The sequence below is a fragment of the Martes martes genome (genome assembly GCF_963455335.1).
Source record: "Martes martes genome assembly, chromosome: 3".
Classification (NCBI taxonomy): domain Eukaryota; kingdom Metazoa; phylum Chordata; class Mammalia; order Carnivora; family Mustelidae; genus Martes; species Martes martes.
In genome coordinates, this window is record NC_137890.1 from 146,948,224 (window position 1) to 146,966,132 (window position 17,909).

At 37.4% G+C, this 17,909-nt stretch overlaps 1 protein-coding gene across 1 annotated transcript in view; it reads left to right on the top strand.

The window, feature by feature from the left end:
* The window catches only part of NEB (nebulin), a 207,053-nt gene that overhangs the window by 96,372 nt on the left and 92,772 nt on the right, over window positions 1-17,909 (top strand). The window contains exons 68-79 of the mRNA XM_080798838.1: window positions 242-349; window positions 1,600-1,911; window positions 2,381-2,584; window positions 3,303-3,407; window positions 7,664-7,771; window positions 9,097-9,408; window positions 10,415-10,618; window positions 11,082-11,186; window positions 12,315-12,422; window positions 13,894-14,205; window positions 16,041-16,244; window positions 17,801-17,905. Of these exons, the coding sequence (XP_080654964.1) occupies window positions 242-349; window positions 1,600-1,911; window positions 2,381-2,584; window positions 3,303-3,407; window positions 7,664-7,771; window positions 9,097-9,408; window positions 10,415-10,618; window positions 11,082-11,186; window positions 12,315-12,422; window positions 13,894-14,205; window positions 16,041-16,244; window positions 17,801-17,905 (2,187 nt within the window). The remainder of the gene's footprint in view (window positions 1-241; window positions 350-1,599; window positions 1,912-2,380; window positions 2,585-3,302; window positions 3,408-7,663; window positions 7,772-9,096; window positions 9,409-10,414; window positions 10,619-11,081; window positions 11,187-12,314; window positions 12,423-13,893; window positions 14,206-16,040; window positions 16,245-17,800; window positions 17,906-17,909) is intronic.

Genomic DNA, 17,909 nt, shown 5'->3' on the forward strand with positions numbered 1-17,909 from the left:
TATTAATCTACAATATATATAATGTCAATCTGTGTTATATCCATCTGTGTTAACTGATCTCATTTCTAAAACTGTGTATATTTTCTTTTTGGTAAGATATAATTTATTTGCTTTCAATATTGTTCGAAATTTAGGTTATTTCTAGAGTCTGTCCTTTTTAAAATTACTCGTTATGTCACTTAGTAGTCTCCCAGTTGTCGCTGTCAAACCTTTTACTTTAACTCTGATGCTCTTTTTGTAGACTCTGTATAAACTTGCCAACGAAGAAGCAAAGAAGAAAGGCTACGACCTGCGAGCCGATGCCATCCCAATCGTGGCGGCCAAGGCCTCCCGGGACATTGCCAGTGACGTGAGTAGCAACACTCCGTGTATGTGCATGTAGATGGAGGTGGGGGGAAATGATCGTCATTACAGCAGGGAGATGCATCTGCGTGCCAGTTAAAGCATATTTATTGTGCTTTAAATGAAAAAAAAAAAAAAAAGGTTTCATCGGAAAAACTCTTTTATATGTTTAAGTCTGAATCACTTTAATATTCATGTCCCATAGGTGGAGAGGGTATCCTGAACTTCAAGATAAAGTGAATTTGAATCTATAGTTGCTCATATCTATAGTTATGAGACATTTATCTCCATGTTTTGAACACATAGCTTATAGAGAAATGAGAAAATGCCAGAAAGGTTAAAAAAATTAACTTGGTTACATGTGTTGGCTCAACATCTGAAAAAGACCGTGTTCAGCAGATCTAGGAAAATGTACATTTCAATGAACCTGATGTGGATTTTTGCCAACTCTTTCTTTGGAAAATTATCTTAAGTGTTTCCTTTTGAGTTCTTATTAAATGAAAACAGAAAAACGAAGACAACCAAAAGCAATAAGATGGTGATCCTGATTGTCTTTCTGCTGTCCTCTGAAAGAAGTGGGTCCTTTGGTGAAGAATTCAGGCTTCCATAAGTATACTTTAGGATTTGTGTGATGTTATTGCCTAAAGTGAAGAGAGAATATCCACTCAGAACTTACACCACCACCAAAATGCTTTCTTTTAGTTATATAATCTGTTTTCTCATTTGGGGAATCCCAAGAAATGCCAGCCAAATTTGATGTCCAGCAGAGCAGGGAATGCAGGATAGAAAACACAAGCCAATCCATTTTCAGGAGTCACATGACGCAGTGAAGGTCCACAGAGCTAGAACTGGGAGGCCTGAGGGATGGGTAGGGGAGGTAATATAGGTACCTGTGGACTGGGGAATAGCATTCGCAAAATTGTATGTAAATTTCTGGGTTAGTGATTTCACTGACCCAAGATGAAGAAAAGGCAGTATACTGCCATGACTTATATTCTGGAAGTGCTGCTGCCTTTATTTCCAGGGACTTAATGTCTGCAAACCATAGAACTATATAATTTGGCCTGTTTTCCCATTAGAGAATTGCTGCAGTCAAATCAGAGTTTAGGATGAAGAGATGAGTTGATATTCAGATGATTCCAAATTTATTTTAAATTTGACGCTTTAAATGATGTTTAAAAAATGATCTTTTAAACTAACAATACTTTTAGCCCTTTCTATTCATGTTTATTTTTTAAATGACTACTTTTATTTCAGTACAAATACAAAGATGGTTACCGAAAACAACTTGGCCACCACATTGGAGCCCGAAATGTTGAGGATGACCCCAAGATAATGTGGTCCATGCATGTGGCCAAGGTCCAGAGTGACAGGGAGTACAAGAAGGACTTTGAGAAGTGGAAGACCAAGTTCAGCAGCCCAGTGGACATGCTGGGGTTGGTGCTGGCCAAGAAGTGCCAGACCTTAGTCAGTGACATAGACTACAAACATCCCCTACACGAATGGATGTGTCTGCCTGATCAGAATGATGTCATCCATGCCCGCAAGGCCTATGACCTCCAGAGTGACGTGAGTACGAGGACCCATTATATACCACCAGTGACCATGCTTATGATAGTAATGCACGGTGATACATAGATAATGGTCTAGGATTAGGCTGAGGCCTCAGAAGTAATAACATTTTTTCTCTCTGCCTCTCATTGAGTGTGCCTTACTTTTCTATTGGAGAGAACATGATACCATGAAGGTCTAATTGGGCTTTGTATTTGAAAAGACATAGATGTGAAGTTTGACTGTTACAGTTTTTCGGCCTTTTTCTTACATTTTTTAAAGCAGGTATCATAACAGCTTAAGTAAGACTTGCTTTGGGGGAGAGGGTGGTGGGGAAATGGACATTGGGGAGGGTATGTGCTATGATGAGTGCTGTGAAATGTGTAAACCTGGCGATTCACAGATCTGTACCCCTGGGGATAAAAATACATTATATGTTTATTTAAAAAAAAAAAAAAAGACCTGCTTTTGTGTTTGATCTCACCAGAACATTTACAAGTCAGATCTCCAGTGGCTGAGAGGCATCGGCTGGGTCCCCATCGGGTCTCTGGATTTGGTCAAGTGCAAGAGAGCCGCGGAGATACTGAGTGACAACATCTACCGCCAGCCTCCGGACCAGTTCAAGTTCACTAGTGTGCCTGATTCCCTGGAGCAGGTGCTAGCCAAGAACAATGCCCTCAATATGAACAAGGTGAGCCCCCAATTGGGAGGAAACTAAAATGGAACCATACATCCTTGAGAATATCTATGGTTAATTTAGTGTTTTTCATTTTATCCAATTGCCTTATTGTGTTTGGTGTTTTGGTTGCATTCTCTATTCATTTACATCAGGATTCCAAAAATGTATGTGGGAATTTCTGCTTTGACATCTCTTGTGAAATAGCCAGTGTAAAGAATAGGATAGATGTTTGGTGTTCAACTTGTTTGCAGCCAATGAGAGTAATACATGGTTTGTTATCAAAGTTTCTTTCTTGTAGGGTACTTATCTAGGTGAGTATGAAACAAACAAGTGAGATGCAGATCTCCATGATATTTATCAAAAAGAAATCTAGAGAAGGCATACCCAGTTATATTTGCAGTTAATAAACCACGAACAAAACCATGGGAAGTATTTAATGTAAACACAGTACATAGGGATATTTGTATATGCTTAGAAAATAGTTGCTTGTAATTTAATTGGAGGTGATCCTGTAACAAAACACACACTTTTTCTTTTCATATCTTAACCCATGTTTATGTTTAGTGACAATAAGTATCTTGTAATTTCAAAGAGATCAAAGACTATTGGCATATAGCACACAGCATGGATAGTGAGGAGGCTGGCTTTCAAATTTGTCATGATCTCTAAATTAGAAACTGCTATTTACAACGTTGTTTTTCTAATTCATTACCCTTTTTATCATTCACAGCGCTTATACACAGAAGCCTGGGACAAAGATAAGACCCAAGTCCACATCATGCCTGATACACCCGAAATTATGTTGGCAAGACAAAATAAAATAAATTATAGTGAGGTAAGACCATTTGTTTTGGTTTCTTGATCTGACCTCATTGATTTTTTTGTTGTTGATGTAGTAAAAAAGTTAGAATTCTGGATTTAATTCTCATGTGCACCAATTAGCTTAGTTTTATCTTTTTATGCCCATTACCATACCCTGAATATTTGTGTCATCTATCAAAAGGTGGATAGATAAAATGATACAGAAATAAATACAAAAATGTATCCATGTCAGGAGAAGGAAAAAAATCCTAACTATTAATGATTGAAACTTATAATTTTAATTTAAAAATAATTATTATTTGTCAGATTAATACTTAAATATTTTGTGAGTTTTTGTTCAGTTACCTGAAGAATGAGATAAAAATACATATCTTGAAAATTTTTGTGGTGACTAAGTAAAGTTGTATATAATATGCCCAGTATAGAGCCTGCACAAAATAGATGCCTAATAACCTTTGATTTCTTCCTCATACACTCTAGTTACCATACATATTAGATTTATCTACCATGCTCAAAATAACTTGCTTATTTACAAGAACAAAAATGAGAATTCTCAAATCCATCCATTTCAACATTGCCTGAGGACAATAAAATATATTTTTTATGTGTTATTTCCCGGCTCCCTAAACTTGTCATCACATATCTTTGTAGTCCAGAAATACTACTGCAGAAACAGCTTCTTGCCCAATTTTACTTGCCAAAGTTAACAATTATCTGGTTTATCCAACAAGAAATTGATTTCTTACATGTTTGTGTGTCTTCGTTTAAAAAAAAAAAAAAGGATTTTTCTTCAGTTTGAGAACATTGGAAAATTAAGTACTCGTTTTCAAGACTTGACCATATTCATTCTTTTATCTGTATTAACTACTTCTGACTATAAGTATGTGACCCTAAAGAAGAGGCATGTTTGTATCAAGTAACCATGACAAGTGAAATGAAGAGGATATGATTTCCCTTCCTCCAGCATTATGAAGTAGACCAGAAGACAAGCCTAATCATAAGTATTTGATTGCCCATGGCAATTTGAGCGATTTTTCTCTTGGCCACAGAGATTCTCTGTTGGTTTAGCTTTTCCAAAGAGGTCTGTCTCACCCTAGACGATGAAATTAGTTTCTATCCCAAACTGTAATGATGCTTTTACCTTTCCCTTTTGTTAAAGTTAGGTCAGATGAGATAGGTGGCTTTTTGTTTGTTTGTTTTCAGACTGAGAGGAAATTGAGGCTTTTATTTCTATAATTTTCAGCTGGATTAATTTTCTTTAAAATTCCATGAGGGTGTTAATTCCCTAAGGGCTGTATCCTGAAGATTAGATTTCAGAATGGCTCTCTCGAGTTTTTCTCAACCCAACTGGTACCTTCATTCCATACTTAGCTCAATAAATATGCACCAAATAAACAAAGCAACCACATTTTACTTTTTTTCTCTTAAATTCTCATTTACCTGTTCTATCTAGTTCTCTTGGGTAAGTAACTTACCAAACAAGGTTTAAAACGTGGTCTTGAATGGCAACCAAAACTAATCTCTTCTTTGAAGCCCTGAATCTTTTTCAAATGTCGAAAGAATGAAATAAATTTATTTGTTTGGCCTGAAGACATGAGATGATTTAAACATATTTTTCCACTTATGCATAAGGACAGAGTCTTCCAAGGAAAAATATAATAGAGGAGCTATTTGGCTCTTCAGTTACAAAATAAACATTTCTAGGAATTTTTTTTTTTTAAGATTTTATTTATTTGACAGAGATCACAAGTAGGCAGAGAGGCAGGCAGAGAGAGAGGGGGAAGCAGGCTCTCTGCTGAGCAGAGAGTCTGATTTGGCGCTCGATCCCAGGACCCTGGGATCATGACCTGAGCTGAAAGCAGAGGCTTTAACCCACTGAGCCACTCAGGCACCCCATTTCTAGGAATTTTTAAGACCAAATGCCCTTAGGATTATATCTCAAATGTATCAAATTTATTCTTATTTTCTCTTTAGCTTTTCCTTGTAAAATCTTATCCTGGGAAGAATGTAACTTGTCACATATTAGTAATCTACATTAAAAACATACAATAACTTCCTTCTAGGACTCTTAGATCATTTAAAAATTAAGTACCTCAGCATCATATTTAAAATTCAGATAGTATTCCAGTATTTTTAATTCAATCTAACATGAGAATGGGGCATAATAATGAAGCAATTCGTTTTCATTATTGCTGCCACACTATTTAAAGCCTTGCCTTACATTTAAAATTTTGTTTCTATACAGCCTTTATACAATGACAAAATACTGAACATTGTAAAGTAAGAAGACAGATAAAGCCCTAAAGAATCAAAGTCATTGTTTGCCCTTAAAACCATCAGTGATTTCTGAGTCCTTTTTTCAGAACTATCTACGGGTTCTGTGATTCTGTGACTGCTTTCCTTGACTCAGTAACACTTAGCAGAGGAAAGGGGAGAAACTGGAATTAAGAATTAAGTTACTCCATCATAGAGAGGTTTAGGAACCGTGTCTCTGTTTGGCGGCGTAAAGATAAGCTACCTTCAAACTTTAGGTGTCCTTGAGGTGTAACACAAAGTCTTTGCAATAGGGATGCTGGCTTGAATTGTTTTAAGGAGATCATTTAACATAGCTGCCACTTTCCTGGTACCCTTCTGAGTTACCTGCGTGGGAGGGCCCCATGTTAAAGTGGGGTCCACTTCTTTCTTGGCCGCTCTTCTTTCATTTTAAAACAAAAGTACTGATTAAAGGCCCAGAAACAGACGAGATAGCCAAATGCTACCCGTGCTCCTGAACCGGATTCTAGGTAGAAAAACAATATTGTTCTAAAGGACATTACTAAGACAGTTGGTGACATTTGAATATTCACAGTCTATTAGATAGCAGTATTATGTCAGTATTAAACTTCCCAAATTTAATAAATATACTATGATTGATTGTAAAAACGACTTTATTCTTAGGCAGTACATGAGCTTAAGTGTTTAAAAGTAGAAGTCATGATGTCTACAGTTTATTCGTGATTGGTCTTTATTATTGGAAATAAGTAGTATACATACCACACTTACACATAAGAGAAAGATAAAGTAAATATGGCAAAAGTGCCAATATCTGGGTAGCTGGAAGTTCACTGTACTAAAAACTTTTCTGTAGGTTTGAAGTTTTTCAAAATAAGGAAAATACACATTTTTAAATATTAAAACATGTATTAAGATATTTGATTAGAAAAGATTTTATAAAGACTTTATTTCTAAAAAGAAAAAAGAAAGGCATACCTGTGCCAGCTGATAATGTGGTGCATGCCTGAGAGTTTTAAAAAACAAACTGTGCCAGACAATTTAATTAGTTAATATGCACCAAAACCTTTTTCAATCAAGATACCATGAATTCCTATAAATCAAAAAAATAACAAGAGATGTAATAAGTTTTATGTTTAAAAATTATCAAAATGTGTATCTTATTTATCATGTTTTAATTAAAAAACAATATTAACAATTATTTAAAAATTTGTTTGAACACGATATAGGGTTGGTCAAAATTCTTATAGGTGGCTCACAAGCAAAAGGGGCTGACCACCTCAGTACAGATGATTTGTTTAATGCACTGGTTCTCAAACTATGTTCCCATAGCACACCTGTGTTCCATGGTCTGTGTTTATCTGTCCTACCACAGAAAATGAACAGTCGGGTGGTTTTTCCAATTTATAGAAAAATTTATCAAATATAATTTTTTCTGTTTTGTGCTTCCAACTCCTAAATCCTTGGTACCTGCTATTCCTATGTCTGCTAGCAGTTTCTGGCAGTTGACAATATGAATAGGGAGCAAATCAGTATTAACAGACATTCAGGAACAGCAGATTAACCTTAGTTCACTGTTTGATTTTGCATATGTACTCACAGTGGTAGGTATTGTGTATTTTTACATACCCATATTCTTTGCTAATGAAATTGTTTCTGATTCAGACTTGGAGTTAAATAAATCAACATTCCATGGTCGTTTCATGGGAAGAGCAAGTGCTGAACAATCCAACACATTTGAAAGTTATTGACTTGGTGTCTAAAATCTATAAGGATTTGTGTAAGAGAACTTGCAATTTTAAAACCGGCTGAATATAAAATTTTACCTTTTAAATAGCTTGGATAAATAAAAAGTGAAAGAAAGATTTTTAAAAAAGATTTAAGGATGAACATATTAGTACAGTTAGTTTTACATGCAAAATAGTCTTCTTTTGACAAAAATACAATTTTAGAGTACAACTGAGTACTATATCTAAAAGCCATTACTTCTTTCTTCAGAACTTCTATCGCCAGGCCATGGAAGAAGCCAAGAAAGAAGGCTATGACTTGAGAAGTGATGCCATTCCCATCGTGGCTGCCAAGGCCTCCCGGGACATTGCCAGTGACGTAAGAGCTGATCACATCCTTCCCTCTGCTACCAACAGGCCAAGCCCCCTGCACGGGGGATCATAGCTGGAAATTTCTGTAGTCATCATCTGGATCTGTAGTCCTCCATCCAAACTGCCTTCATTGTGTAGGCAAATACATTGAGGATTTGAGACAGTAGGTAACCTGCCTAAGATCACAAGCATCACAGAGACAAAACCTGGACTGCAATGTGGTTCTTTTGACTCTTGTCCTTTGGTGTTTGCTTAATAAGATTGAGTACCTTGATTAAAGTTAGCTAGACATCTGTTGAGCGTCTCATAAAATCTTATAAGCTCTCCTCAGGATATACTCAAGACAAAGATGGCAGGAAAGAAGCAGGCTTTAACAGAGCTCTCTCCCATGATTTGAGGCAGGACAGAGAATAGCAAAAAAGCTATGTGTCCTTGGTGAGGGGTCCACAAAATCAATATTCCTTTACCCCGAGAATGAAGACTTTAGATTCCTGAACAACTTCAATTTTAATCCAAATAGTAGAAATTGTTCATTTTTGTAGGTTTTTCTTTTTAATCACGATTAAAGAAAACATAACATTTACTGTCTTAACCATTTTCAAGTCTATAGCTCAGCAGTGTTAAGTATACTCTCACTATTCTACAACAGCCTTCCAGAACTTTTTCATTTTGCAAAACTGAAACTTTGTACCTATTAAAACAACAAAAATTGGCTACTTTTAAACTACCCTTCCAGATTATTTGTGTAGAGGAAGTTATTTCTCAGAATGCCCTAGAAAAAAAGATTAATAAACCTTTCAGTTGAATCCACCTACATGACCAACTTCTGAGACCCTGTTTATTACTGTAATTGAACTCAACTTTTCACAGTTCACTTTTTAATCACTTTTTATCAACATACATTTTTTACCATAGTATACAGGGATCGTGTGTTCTTCTGTGGAAATGTGCAAATGAGCACAACATCCTCCTTGATGGGAGTAAGCATTTTCTAATGTGTGGCGTCTCAGCAGCACATGATGAAACGGCCCTAAAGTCTTTTACTTATTTGAGAAAGAGAGTGACACAGAGCGAGCATGAGGGCAATGGGGAGAGGCAGAGGTAGAAGCAGACTCCCCACTGAGCCAGGAGCCTGACAACATGGGGCTTGATTCTAGGACCCATGAGATCATGACCTGAGCTAAAGGCAGCCACTTAACCCACTGAGTCAGCCAGGTGCCCCGAAACCCCTCTAGTCTTAAGGATTTCATCTCAAAAGAGCCTCTTCACAAAAAGAACGACAAGAAGTAACCCTTGGTGCTCCCTTCTTATTCACTGGTTTCTTTCTTTCAGTACAAATACAAAGAAGCTTATCGTAGGCAGCTGGGCCACCACATTGGTGCCCGAGCAGTACATGACGACCCCAAGATAATGTGGTCTCTGCACATTGCCAAAGTGCAGAGTGACCGTGAGTACAAGAAAGAATTTGAGAAATACAAGACCAGGTACACCAGCCCAGTGGACATGCTTGCCATCGTTCTGGCCAAGCAGTGTCAGACCTTGGTCAGTGATGTGGACTATAGACATCCTCTGCACGAGTGGACCTGCCTGCCCGACCAGAATGACATCATCCACGCTCGGAAAGCTTATGACCTCCAGAGCGACGTGAGTACCCCGAGGCTGATTCTGCATGTCGACAGCAGATCTAAGATGTGTCCCTGCCTTCTAATGCCAATGAACTGGAATTTAGTTGTATATTTCAAACAACACATGATTAAATGCTTAAAAAGCATTTCCCACAGAAAGCACTACAATTTATTTCAGGGTTTTCTTCCCCAAAACTCATATGTAAAAGAGGGAATAAGATATATATAGGCAAATATATATAGGTATATTTCTTCTTGGTGATTCATAAACAGTTAGTATGCACTATTGAGAGTAAAATAAAATGAATAATTAGGGTAGTATCTAATATAATTTATAAGACCACATTACACACTTGACATTTTGTGATTGTGAAGGTGGATATAAAGAAGTCCTTAAAGTTCTTATTCCACATACACAATGTAACTATGTGTGGTGACGGATGTTAGACTTCTTGTGATCATTACACAATATATTCATATACTGAATCATCATGTGGGGACTTGAAACTAATACATTGTTACAAGTCAATTATATTCCAATTTAAAAATGCAGATCAAGAGTGTGATTTGCAAGGGTTGACATTACTACATGTTGAAACTCATTACTATAGTTGAATTTCACCTCTTTTCCCTTAAAAAAAAAAAAAAAAAAAGCAAGAGGTGTTGTGACTACAACACTCACATAGCACTGGTCTGGGTGTGGGGTCTTACTGGAAGCTATTAAAGTGGATTTTCCAAAGCTAAAGAAGCTCTGTTTTTGTGTAAAAATCCTATAATACCCTCAAGCACAGGTGTCTTCTACTTTTTATAAAAATTCTTTCACCATTCTTGGTACAATTCTCTGTACCAAAAAATGCTCAGGGAAAAACCTTGTTCTCAGGATTCAGTAATGCTTGTGAAGGAGTGAGCAGCTAGGCTGGGAGCTTTTATCTGTTCCTTTGTACTTTTGTATTTCTCTAACCATTTTGTGACAATGAATCTGAAATTTGAATTAGTAAATATGTTTCTTATCCATTGATTTACAGAATTTATATAAGTCAGACCTTGAATGGCTGAGAGGCATTGGCTGGGTTCCAATTGGTTCCATGGAAGTTGTTAAAGCCAAGAGGGCCACAGAGATACTGAGTGATAACATCTACCGTCAGCGTCCAGAGACACTGAAATTTACCAGCATAACTGACACTCCGGAACAGGTGCTGGCCAAGAGCAATGCTATGAACATGAGTAAGGTGAGTCTTTACCCCTTACTGTTAGATTGAGGGATTCACCATAGAAAAGGGTAAAAAAAATCTGACATTTTACTGCATTCCTATAATTCCTTTAGGATTCAGGATACCTTCTAAAATGGTTTTTCCATTATACTACCATAGTCACTTACTAATACTTCAAGATAGTAAACTACTAAAAATACTATGTGCTGTAATTATTTCATAATTGCAGTTTAAGTACTGCAACCCAATTATACATTTCAGAATTGTTAAAGAATTTTAATAAGGAACAGTAACAACTGAGTCAGTGAAACAGTAAACTAGTAAGCTAACTACTCTTGGAAATAGTAATTTATCTACATGAAAAATAGGAATTCATGCAGCTTTAGTCATTTCATTTCTACTTTGTTTAGAGGAAAGATGACACATAAAGGAAAAACACGAATGTCAAAGTAATTTTTCTCATCTTTTCTTTTTTTCACAGCGCTTATATACCGAAGCCTGGGACAATGATAAGAAAACAATCCATGTCATGCCAGATACACCAGAAATCATGCTCGCCAAACTGAACCGCATAAACTACAGTGATGTGAGTACACTATCGATCATATAATGAACAGTAAGGCAAAAATGAGCAATTGTTAACTATTTCCTTAGTGTCATGTTTCAGCTAATTTATTACACGTCAGTAGAAGAGAGTTCTCTCTTGATTCAATTTTGCCCTGTGTGGTAGGTCCACAGTGTAGACCGGCCTTTTAGCAACTGGGTATCAGGGAATGGAATGCTTATGAAGAACTACTTCAGTGGGACTCATATTCCTTATGCCTTCCCCTATAGTGTGGGAGTCAAGTCATTACCTGATGAAACAGTTACTGAGCAGGCATATACTGTATTGGAACCCAGTGTATTGTCATGCCCTGTATTATTCTGTTGCTTCAGTAACGTTCTGGTTACCATTTAATGTTCTTTGTAAGCATTGTTTTAGGCATCTCAGGACGAGCATTTTCATCAGGGCAGTTATTCTGAAAGCCTACTGTACAGATTGATCGTGGTCTATGATGATAGTCCATAGCAAAATGAGAAAAAATAAATACAATACTTGTTTTTCTTAAATCCAAGTATATTCAATTTGAATATAATGTCCTTATTCTATCTCCTTCTGTACTATTAAGATGGCCTTTCTTTTTTTTTTTTTAAAGATTTTATTTATTTATTAGAGATCACAAGTAGGCAGAGAGGCGGGCAGAGAGAGAACGGGTCGGGGCGGGGGGAAGCAGGCTCCCCGCTAAGCAGAGAGCCTGATGTGGGGCTCAATCTCAGGACCCTGGGATCATGACCTGAGCCAAAGGCAGAGGCTTTAACCCACTGAGCCACCCAGGTGCCCCAAGATGGCCTTTCTTTTATATCATGATGGTGATAGTAGTTATTATTTATTTTTTACATATGCTTATTTGGCAAAATGAAATTTTGGCAACCACATGCTGATCTCCCCCCAACCCATATATTTTTTAAAATTCAGCAATCAGTAAAATCCCGAAGTTTAGAACATGTGCTTTAAAGACCTTAAGCACCTATGAAGCAATTTTGTAGAAACCTATCCTCATACTTGATTTTGTGGATTTCCTTCTATAGTTTAAATGAGGACAGGGAAAATTTAATAATAAACAGCTTTATTTTTTATGAAAGGAGTAATGATTAATGACTCTCTTTTCTACAGAAACTCTATAAACTTGCTTTAGAAGAGTCCAAGAAGGAAGGCTATGACTTACGTTTGGACGCCATCCCAATTCAGGCGGCCAAGGCTTCAAGAGATATTGCTAGTGATGTAAGTTGATGTTTTTGGAAGAGGCATTTCTTACTCAAAGATGTTCCCAAATGGCAGCTTTTGTCATTTTTCTTGCCAGAATTTTGGTTATCTCTACAAGTCTCAGTTTCATTTAGTGATTCCCCCATGTACAATGTTGCAAATAAAAACAAAACCACAAGATACTGTGTCCATTATCCCTGTTAATCAGTCAGGGTCATAGAGTTATAGTCTTTAAAAATGAGTGTTTTATACACACTAAAAATGGGTTCATATTTTTGAATCTCAGAAGTTGAGCAGCAATTGTAAAAACATTGAAAGCACATCTAAGTCAGCCAATAAAAATGTGAATTCTTTCCCACTACTTCTATCCATTTATTCTGGCATTAAAAAAAGACTAGATGATGGATGCGTTTTAGAGTTTTGTTTCATTCTTTGTAACTTCTGATGAGGTTCTCCTACCAAGATGCCCCTAACTGGTTATTGAGAAGTAACCGAAGCTTTTTCTAAGCACCCACTTGTCTCTTGTCTGTATCCCTTCCCTTCTCATGAAAAACATCTCTTGAGGGTGTCTAATGACTCATTTAGAGTCATTAGAGCTCCTTAGAACCCAAATCCAAGCTTTCTCCTGGAAGTACCCTGTGCTGTAGACTTCTGCTTCATTCCTTCTATAATCAAAACGTTTTCTAGAGAAGCCCACACTATGATCATCTCACAGTAAAATGGACCATGTTATTCTTAAATTTTGTATAGAATATTAACCCAAGGCAATGACTCTGTCTTGGTAAAAGTTCAATGACATAACAGGCTAATAAAAGAGATATTTTATGGTGAGACTATCTAAATGTTGTCCGTTCTCTCAGTCAGGGCATTCAGTATAAATTCTAATGATAAGAGATATATTCTAAAATATCCTTAACAACACATGTTTAGAAAAAAAAAAAGTCACATCCTTTAAGTAGACGTTCTTTTATTTATTTTTTTTTAAGATTTTACGTATTTATTTGACAGAGATCACAAGTAGACAGAGTGGCAGGGAGAGAGAAAGGGGGAAGCAGGCTCCTTGCTGCGCAGAGAGCCCAATGCGGGGCTCGATCCCAGGACCCTGGGATCATGACCTGAGCCGAAGGCAGAGGCTTTAACCCACTGAGCCACCCAGGTGCCCCAAGTAGACGTTCTTTTAGATCGTACAAGATGTTTTATCTTTCCTTGTTATGTAATCACATGTAATAGAGGTAGTGCAGTTTAATAGAAAGGAAAAATATTAAGAACTAGTAGCTCTCACCTACTTGTGATATCATCTTGAACAAATCACCTAAAACCCTTCTAGGCTTTAGGTTTCTACTTTATAAAATGGGGTTGATAATATTAACCTTTCTCCTTCACACTAGGAAAAGAAAAATCCAAAGAAGTAATGTGTGTATGAAATTATAAAATGTAGTATAAATGAGATGTTCTTAACGTTAGACTCATATCCTTTTTCTTTTTTCAGTACAAGTACAAGGAAGGCTACCGCAAACAGCTCGGCCACCATATTGGGGCCCGGAATGTTGAGGATGACCCCAAGATAATGTGGTCGATCCATGTGGCCAAGGTCCAGAGTGACAGGGAGTACAAGAAGGACTTTGAGAAGTGGAAGACCAAGTTCAGCAGCCCAGTGGACATGCTGGGGTTGGTGCTGGCCAAGAAGTGTCAGACCTTAGTCAGTGACGTAGACTACAGACATCCCCTACACGAATGGATGTGTCTGCCTGATCAGAATGACGTCATTCAGGCCCGGAAGGCATATGACCTTCAGAGTGACGTGAGTGGGTCTGATATTTATCAGCATGTGTTTATTTCCGTTATGTTCATTTGAAGATTTAAATGGCTTTATTAAGGAGTTCCTGGATGGGGCGGCAATCTACCCAGCAAGTAGAGGGTAACTCCGAAGAGTTGTAAAAAAACAGAAGGTTTTTACAGGAAGGAGGGTAGAACAAGGAAGTTATTAGCAAAAGAAAGGAGAGGATTGTTTCAGACAAGGTCACCTTCCCTTAGGAAGAGGAGAAGGAGGTCTTATTAGGTGAATTACCTTTTTTGCTTTGAGGATAGAGAGGGCCCATGTGACAGATAACCTCCTTGGTGCTGACCACATCAGCACATGTTTAAAAGATTTTTTTAAAGTGATTCTAACTTTTTTGTACCATGGAATCTTTTGGCAATCATGTGAGACCAGGGACAGCTTCTCAAGACAATGTCATGAAATGCATAAAATGCAGTATATATGTTTCAGAAGAAATTGATCATATCGAAATATGGTTATGAAGATATTAAACTGAATCTATGATGTATTGTGCACACTTTTTAACACATTAAATAAAAGATCTAGCACTGGGTGCAATAACTAATTTCAAAGAAGTAATGAGCATAAATATTTCAGGATGCCTGCAACAACTGTAATAGGACATGAAAATATTTGTGATTTTTTTATTGCTGACAATGTCTCACATAGTGCTAATGCTACTATGACCTATAACCTCTACTTAAATTGAAAGAAAGGTTCTATTTCAATTAGAGGTTAATAAAAATAAAGATACCATGTTTTTCCATTCAAGTTCATTGATGTCAGGTTCGAAATTGTTGGTTTAACATACCCTAATTTTCCAAATGAATTGATTGCATTATCATTTTTCTGACTGCTTCACTTAAAAGAAATATCTGTTGCTTGTGCAAGGAAGTTTAAGAATGAACTATACATATTGAGACAATTTTTCTCAGAAGCTGAAAACAGCTCTTTAGAAATATGTGAAGCACTTTTGTTGTCAGCTGGTAGATTGTCCTTGGGACTCAAATGCTACCTCATTGGTATAATAGCTCTTTATTTCTTTGATCAAGCTCTGACAAACATCCACTTTTGAAAGAGTGATAAACATAGTGACATTGTAAAAAAGAGGAAAAAAAAGAACTATTACCTTTACTTCTCAGAAAAGTTCTCCTTTAGCCAAATATTTAAATTCAAAGAAAAATGAAAAAGAGAATAAAGTATTTTTTTACTTGAATTATAACACAAGGAAGGGGATTGAGGGTAAGATAAATAAGAGTTAAAAATACATGTACTTTCTGGTTTAGAAGCATGTATATAGAATCACATGAAAAAAGATACCCTTTTTGTCGTCCCCAGAAAACACATGAATTCAACATGTGGTCAGTTGGTAGCGTTCATCTTTATGACATATGGCTGGTTGTGAAGACCACTGCCCCATGGGATAGGAACAGGCAGTATTCTGACAGAATATTATTCCCACACAAGGAGGAATAGGAAACCAAATCAGAGAATGCTTTCTATAAGGTGGCAGTCACTAATTTCCTTAAGATGGTTTTACATCAATGAAATTGATTGCATATTATTAGATGTTATGAGTCCTTAGTGTATGTGCTGCCAAAATGAGCACAGATTTTGTCTTAAACCAATAAACATTGGCTACCTTCAGGGACAAAGAGTCTGGCTAGCTAGCCACTCTTCACCAAAGTCAGTCAGTTGTGTGGGTCTTCCCAGAAATTCACACAAGTAAGATTCAGCATTATACATTGTCTGTCTATGCTAAATCAAGATCAGACACCAGGCTGTCAAGGTGATATTTGACATTATTTCATCTCCAGGCTATTTACAAGGCTGATCTTGAGTGGCTGAGAGGCATTGGATGGGTGCCCATTGGCTCAGTAGAGGTCGAGAACGTGAAGAGAGCTGGAGAAATCCTGAGTGAAAGGAAGTACCGCCAGCCCGCAAACCAGCTCAAATTCACATGCATTACAGACACCCCAGAGATTGTCCTGGCAAAGAATAATGCCCTGACAATGAGCAAGGTGAGTATCACCTCCTTCCATTTCCTGAGTCATACTTTCCATGCCCTTGGCTCATAAAGTGAGAAATGCCCACAAACCTTTCCAGAGAAAGGAGATCTAATGGGCCTGATTTTCTCTCAGATCTTCAGCAGCGCATCTGTTTGATTTCCTTTTGGGCCTGCGTGTGCTTCTCAATATCGTATCCCCTAATCATGTGCATGAGGAAGCATAGCCTGGGATAAGGTCTCTGGAGTAATGTACATACTCTTTTGAGCAGTGACGTGGAGACGTCCACCCATCCATTGGTTTTCCCTGTACATTCTCCTCGGCAGAGCAGACTCCCACCATTGACTTCTCTTTATGCACTTTGTAAGGAATATATAGCCATCTAGCATTTTGTTCTGAAGCTGGAAAACATAGTGTTTATAGCAGTGCTGGCAAACAACTGAAATTAGTTGCTTGGTTTGCTCTTTCATATTCGTTTACGGAAATCTACTCCTGGAAGGGAGCTGCTCCTGTTGCTTTCAGTATCATTACACAAGATAATCACTTCACTTTTCCAGAGTTCTAGCAATCTGTTTATTGATACAGGGCTCATTCTTTTTTTTTTTTTTTAAGATTTTATTTATTTGACACACACAGAGAGAAATCACAAGTAGGCAGAGAGACAGGAAGAGAGAGAGGGGGGAAGCAGGCTCCCAGCTGAACAGAGAGCCGATGTGGGACTCAATCCCAGGACCCCGAGATCATGACCTGAGGCGAAGGCAGAGGCTTAACCCACTGAGCCACCCACAGGGCTTAACCCACTGAGCACCCACAGGGCTCATTCTTTATCCATTGGATAAGTCCTTAATATGCACATTTTAGATTGAATTGAACTTACTTGAATTTTTCCACACTTGCTGGGACATCTGCCAGATACTCAGGGAGTGAGGTAGTAAGATTCTGCTCAGTGCAGGATAGGAAGTTGACTCTCAGATACCAAACTGCAAAACCTAAAGTATTAAAACTCTAGAAAATCTATTTTTTTAATACCATACCTACCACAACAACCACAATAATAATAAGAAACACCATAGAATCTGTTGCCTACTGTAACTCAGGCATTTTACTTATGCTATGGTTAATCTTCAAAGAACACTCAGTAAAAATATGATTATCCCCCTCTCAGACATGAGGACTATAAGATATTATGTACCTTTCTCAAAATTACACAGCTTGGGCATAGTGGGGTTGGGTTTGAATGTGGGATTAACTCTGAGGTCTAGGGATTTCTACTATATCATAATTCTATAGCCAGGTTCCATCCTTGGAGGGTCTGTGAGTAAGCTTGAGAGTCACTGGAAGAAAAGAATTCATAATCGAGACCATTCTATCACTTCATATTAGCTATGAAGCTATCATATGGCTGTTTAAATATTTAAGTACTATCACGTTTCTCTTTTCCTAGTACGCTTTTGCTTCCCTCACCTCTATAAACAGCCTTGAAAAGGCTTTTACACAGTAAAATGTGTTAAATTTGAAAATAATTGTCATGTATGAGCTCTAATGAAAGGCTTACTCCACTTCCTCCATAGCATTTATACACAGAAGCTTGGAATGCTGACAAAGCCTCCATCCACGTGATGCCGGACACCCCAGAAATCCTGCTGGCCAAGAGCAATTCTGCCAATATTAGCCAAGTAA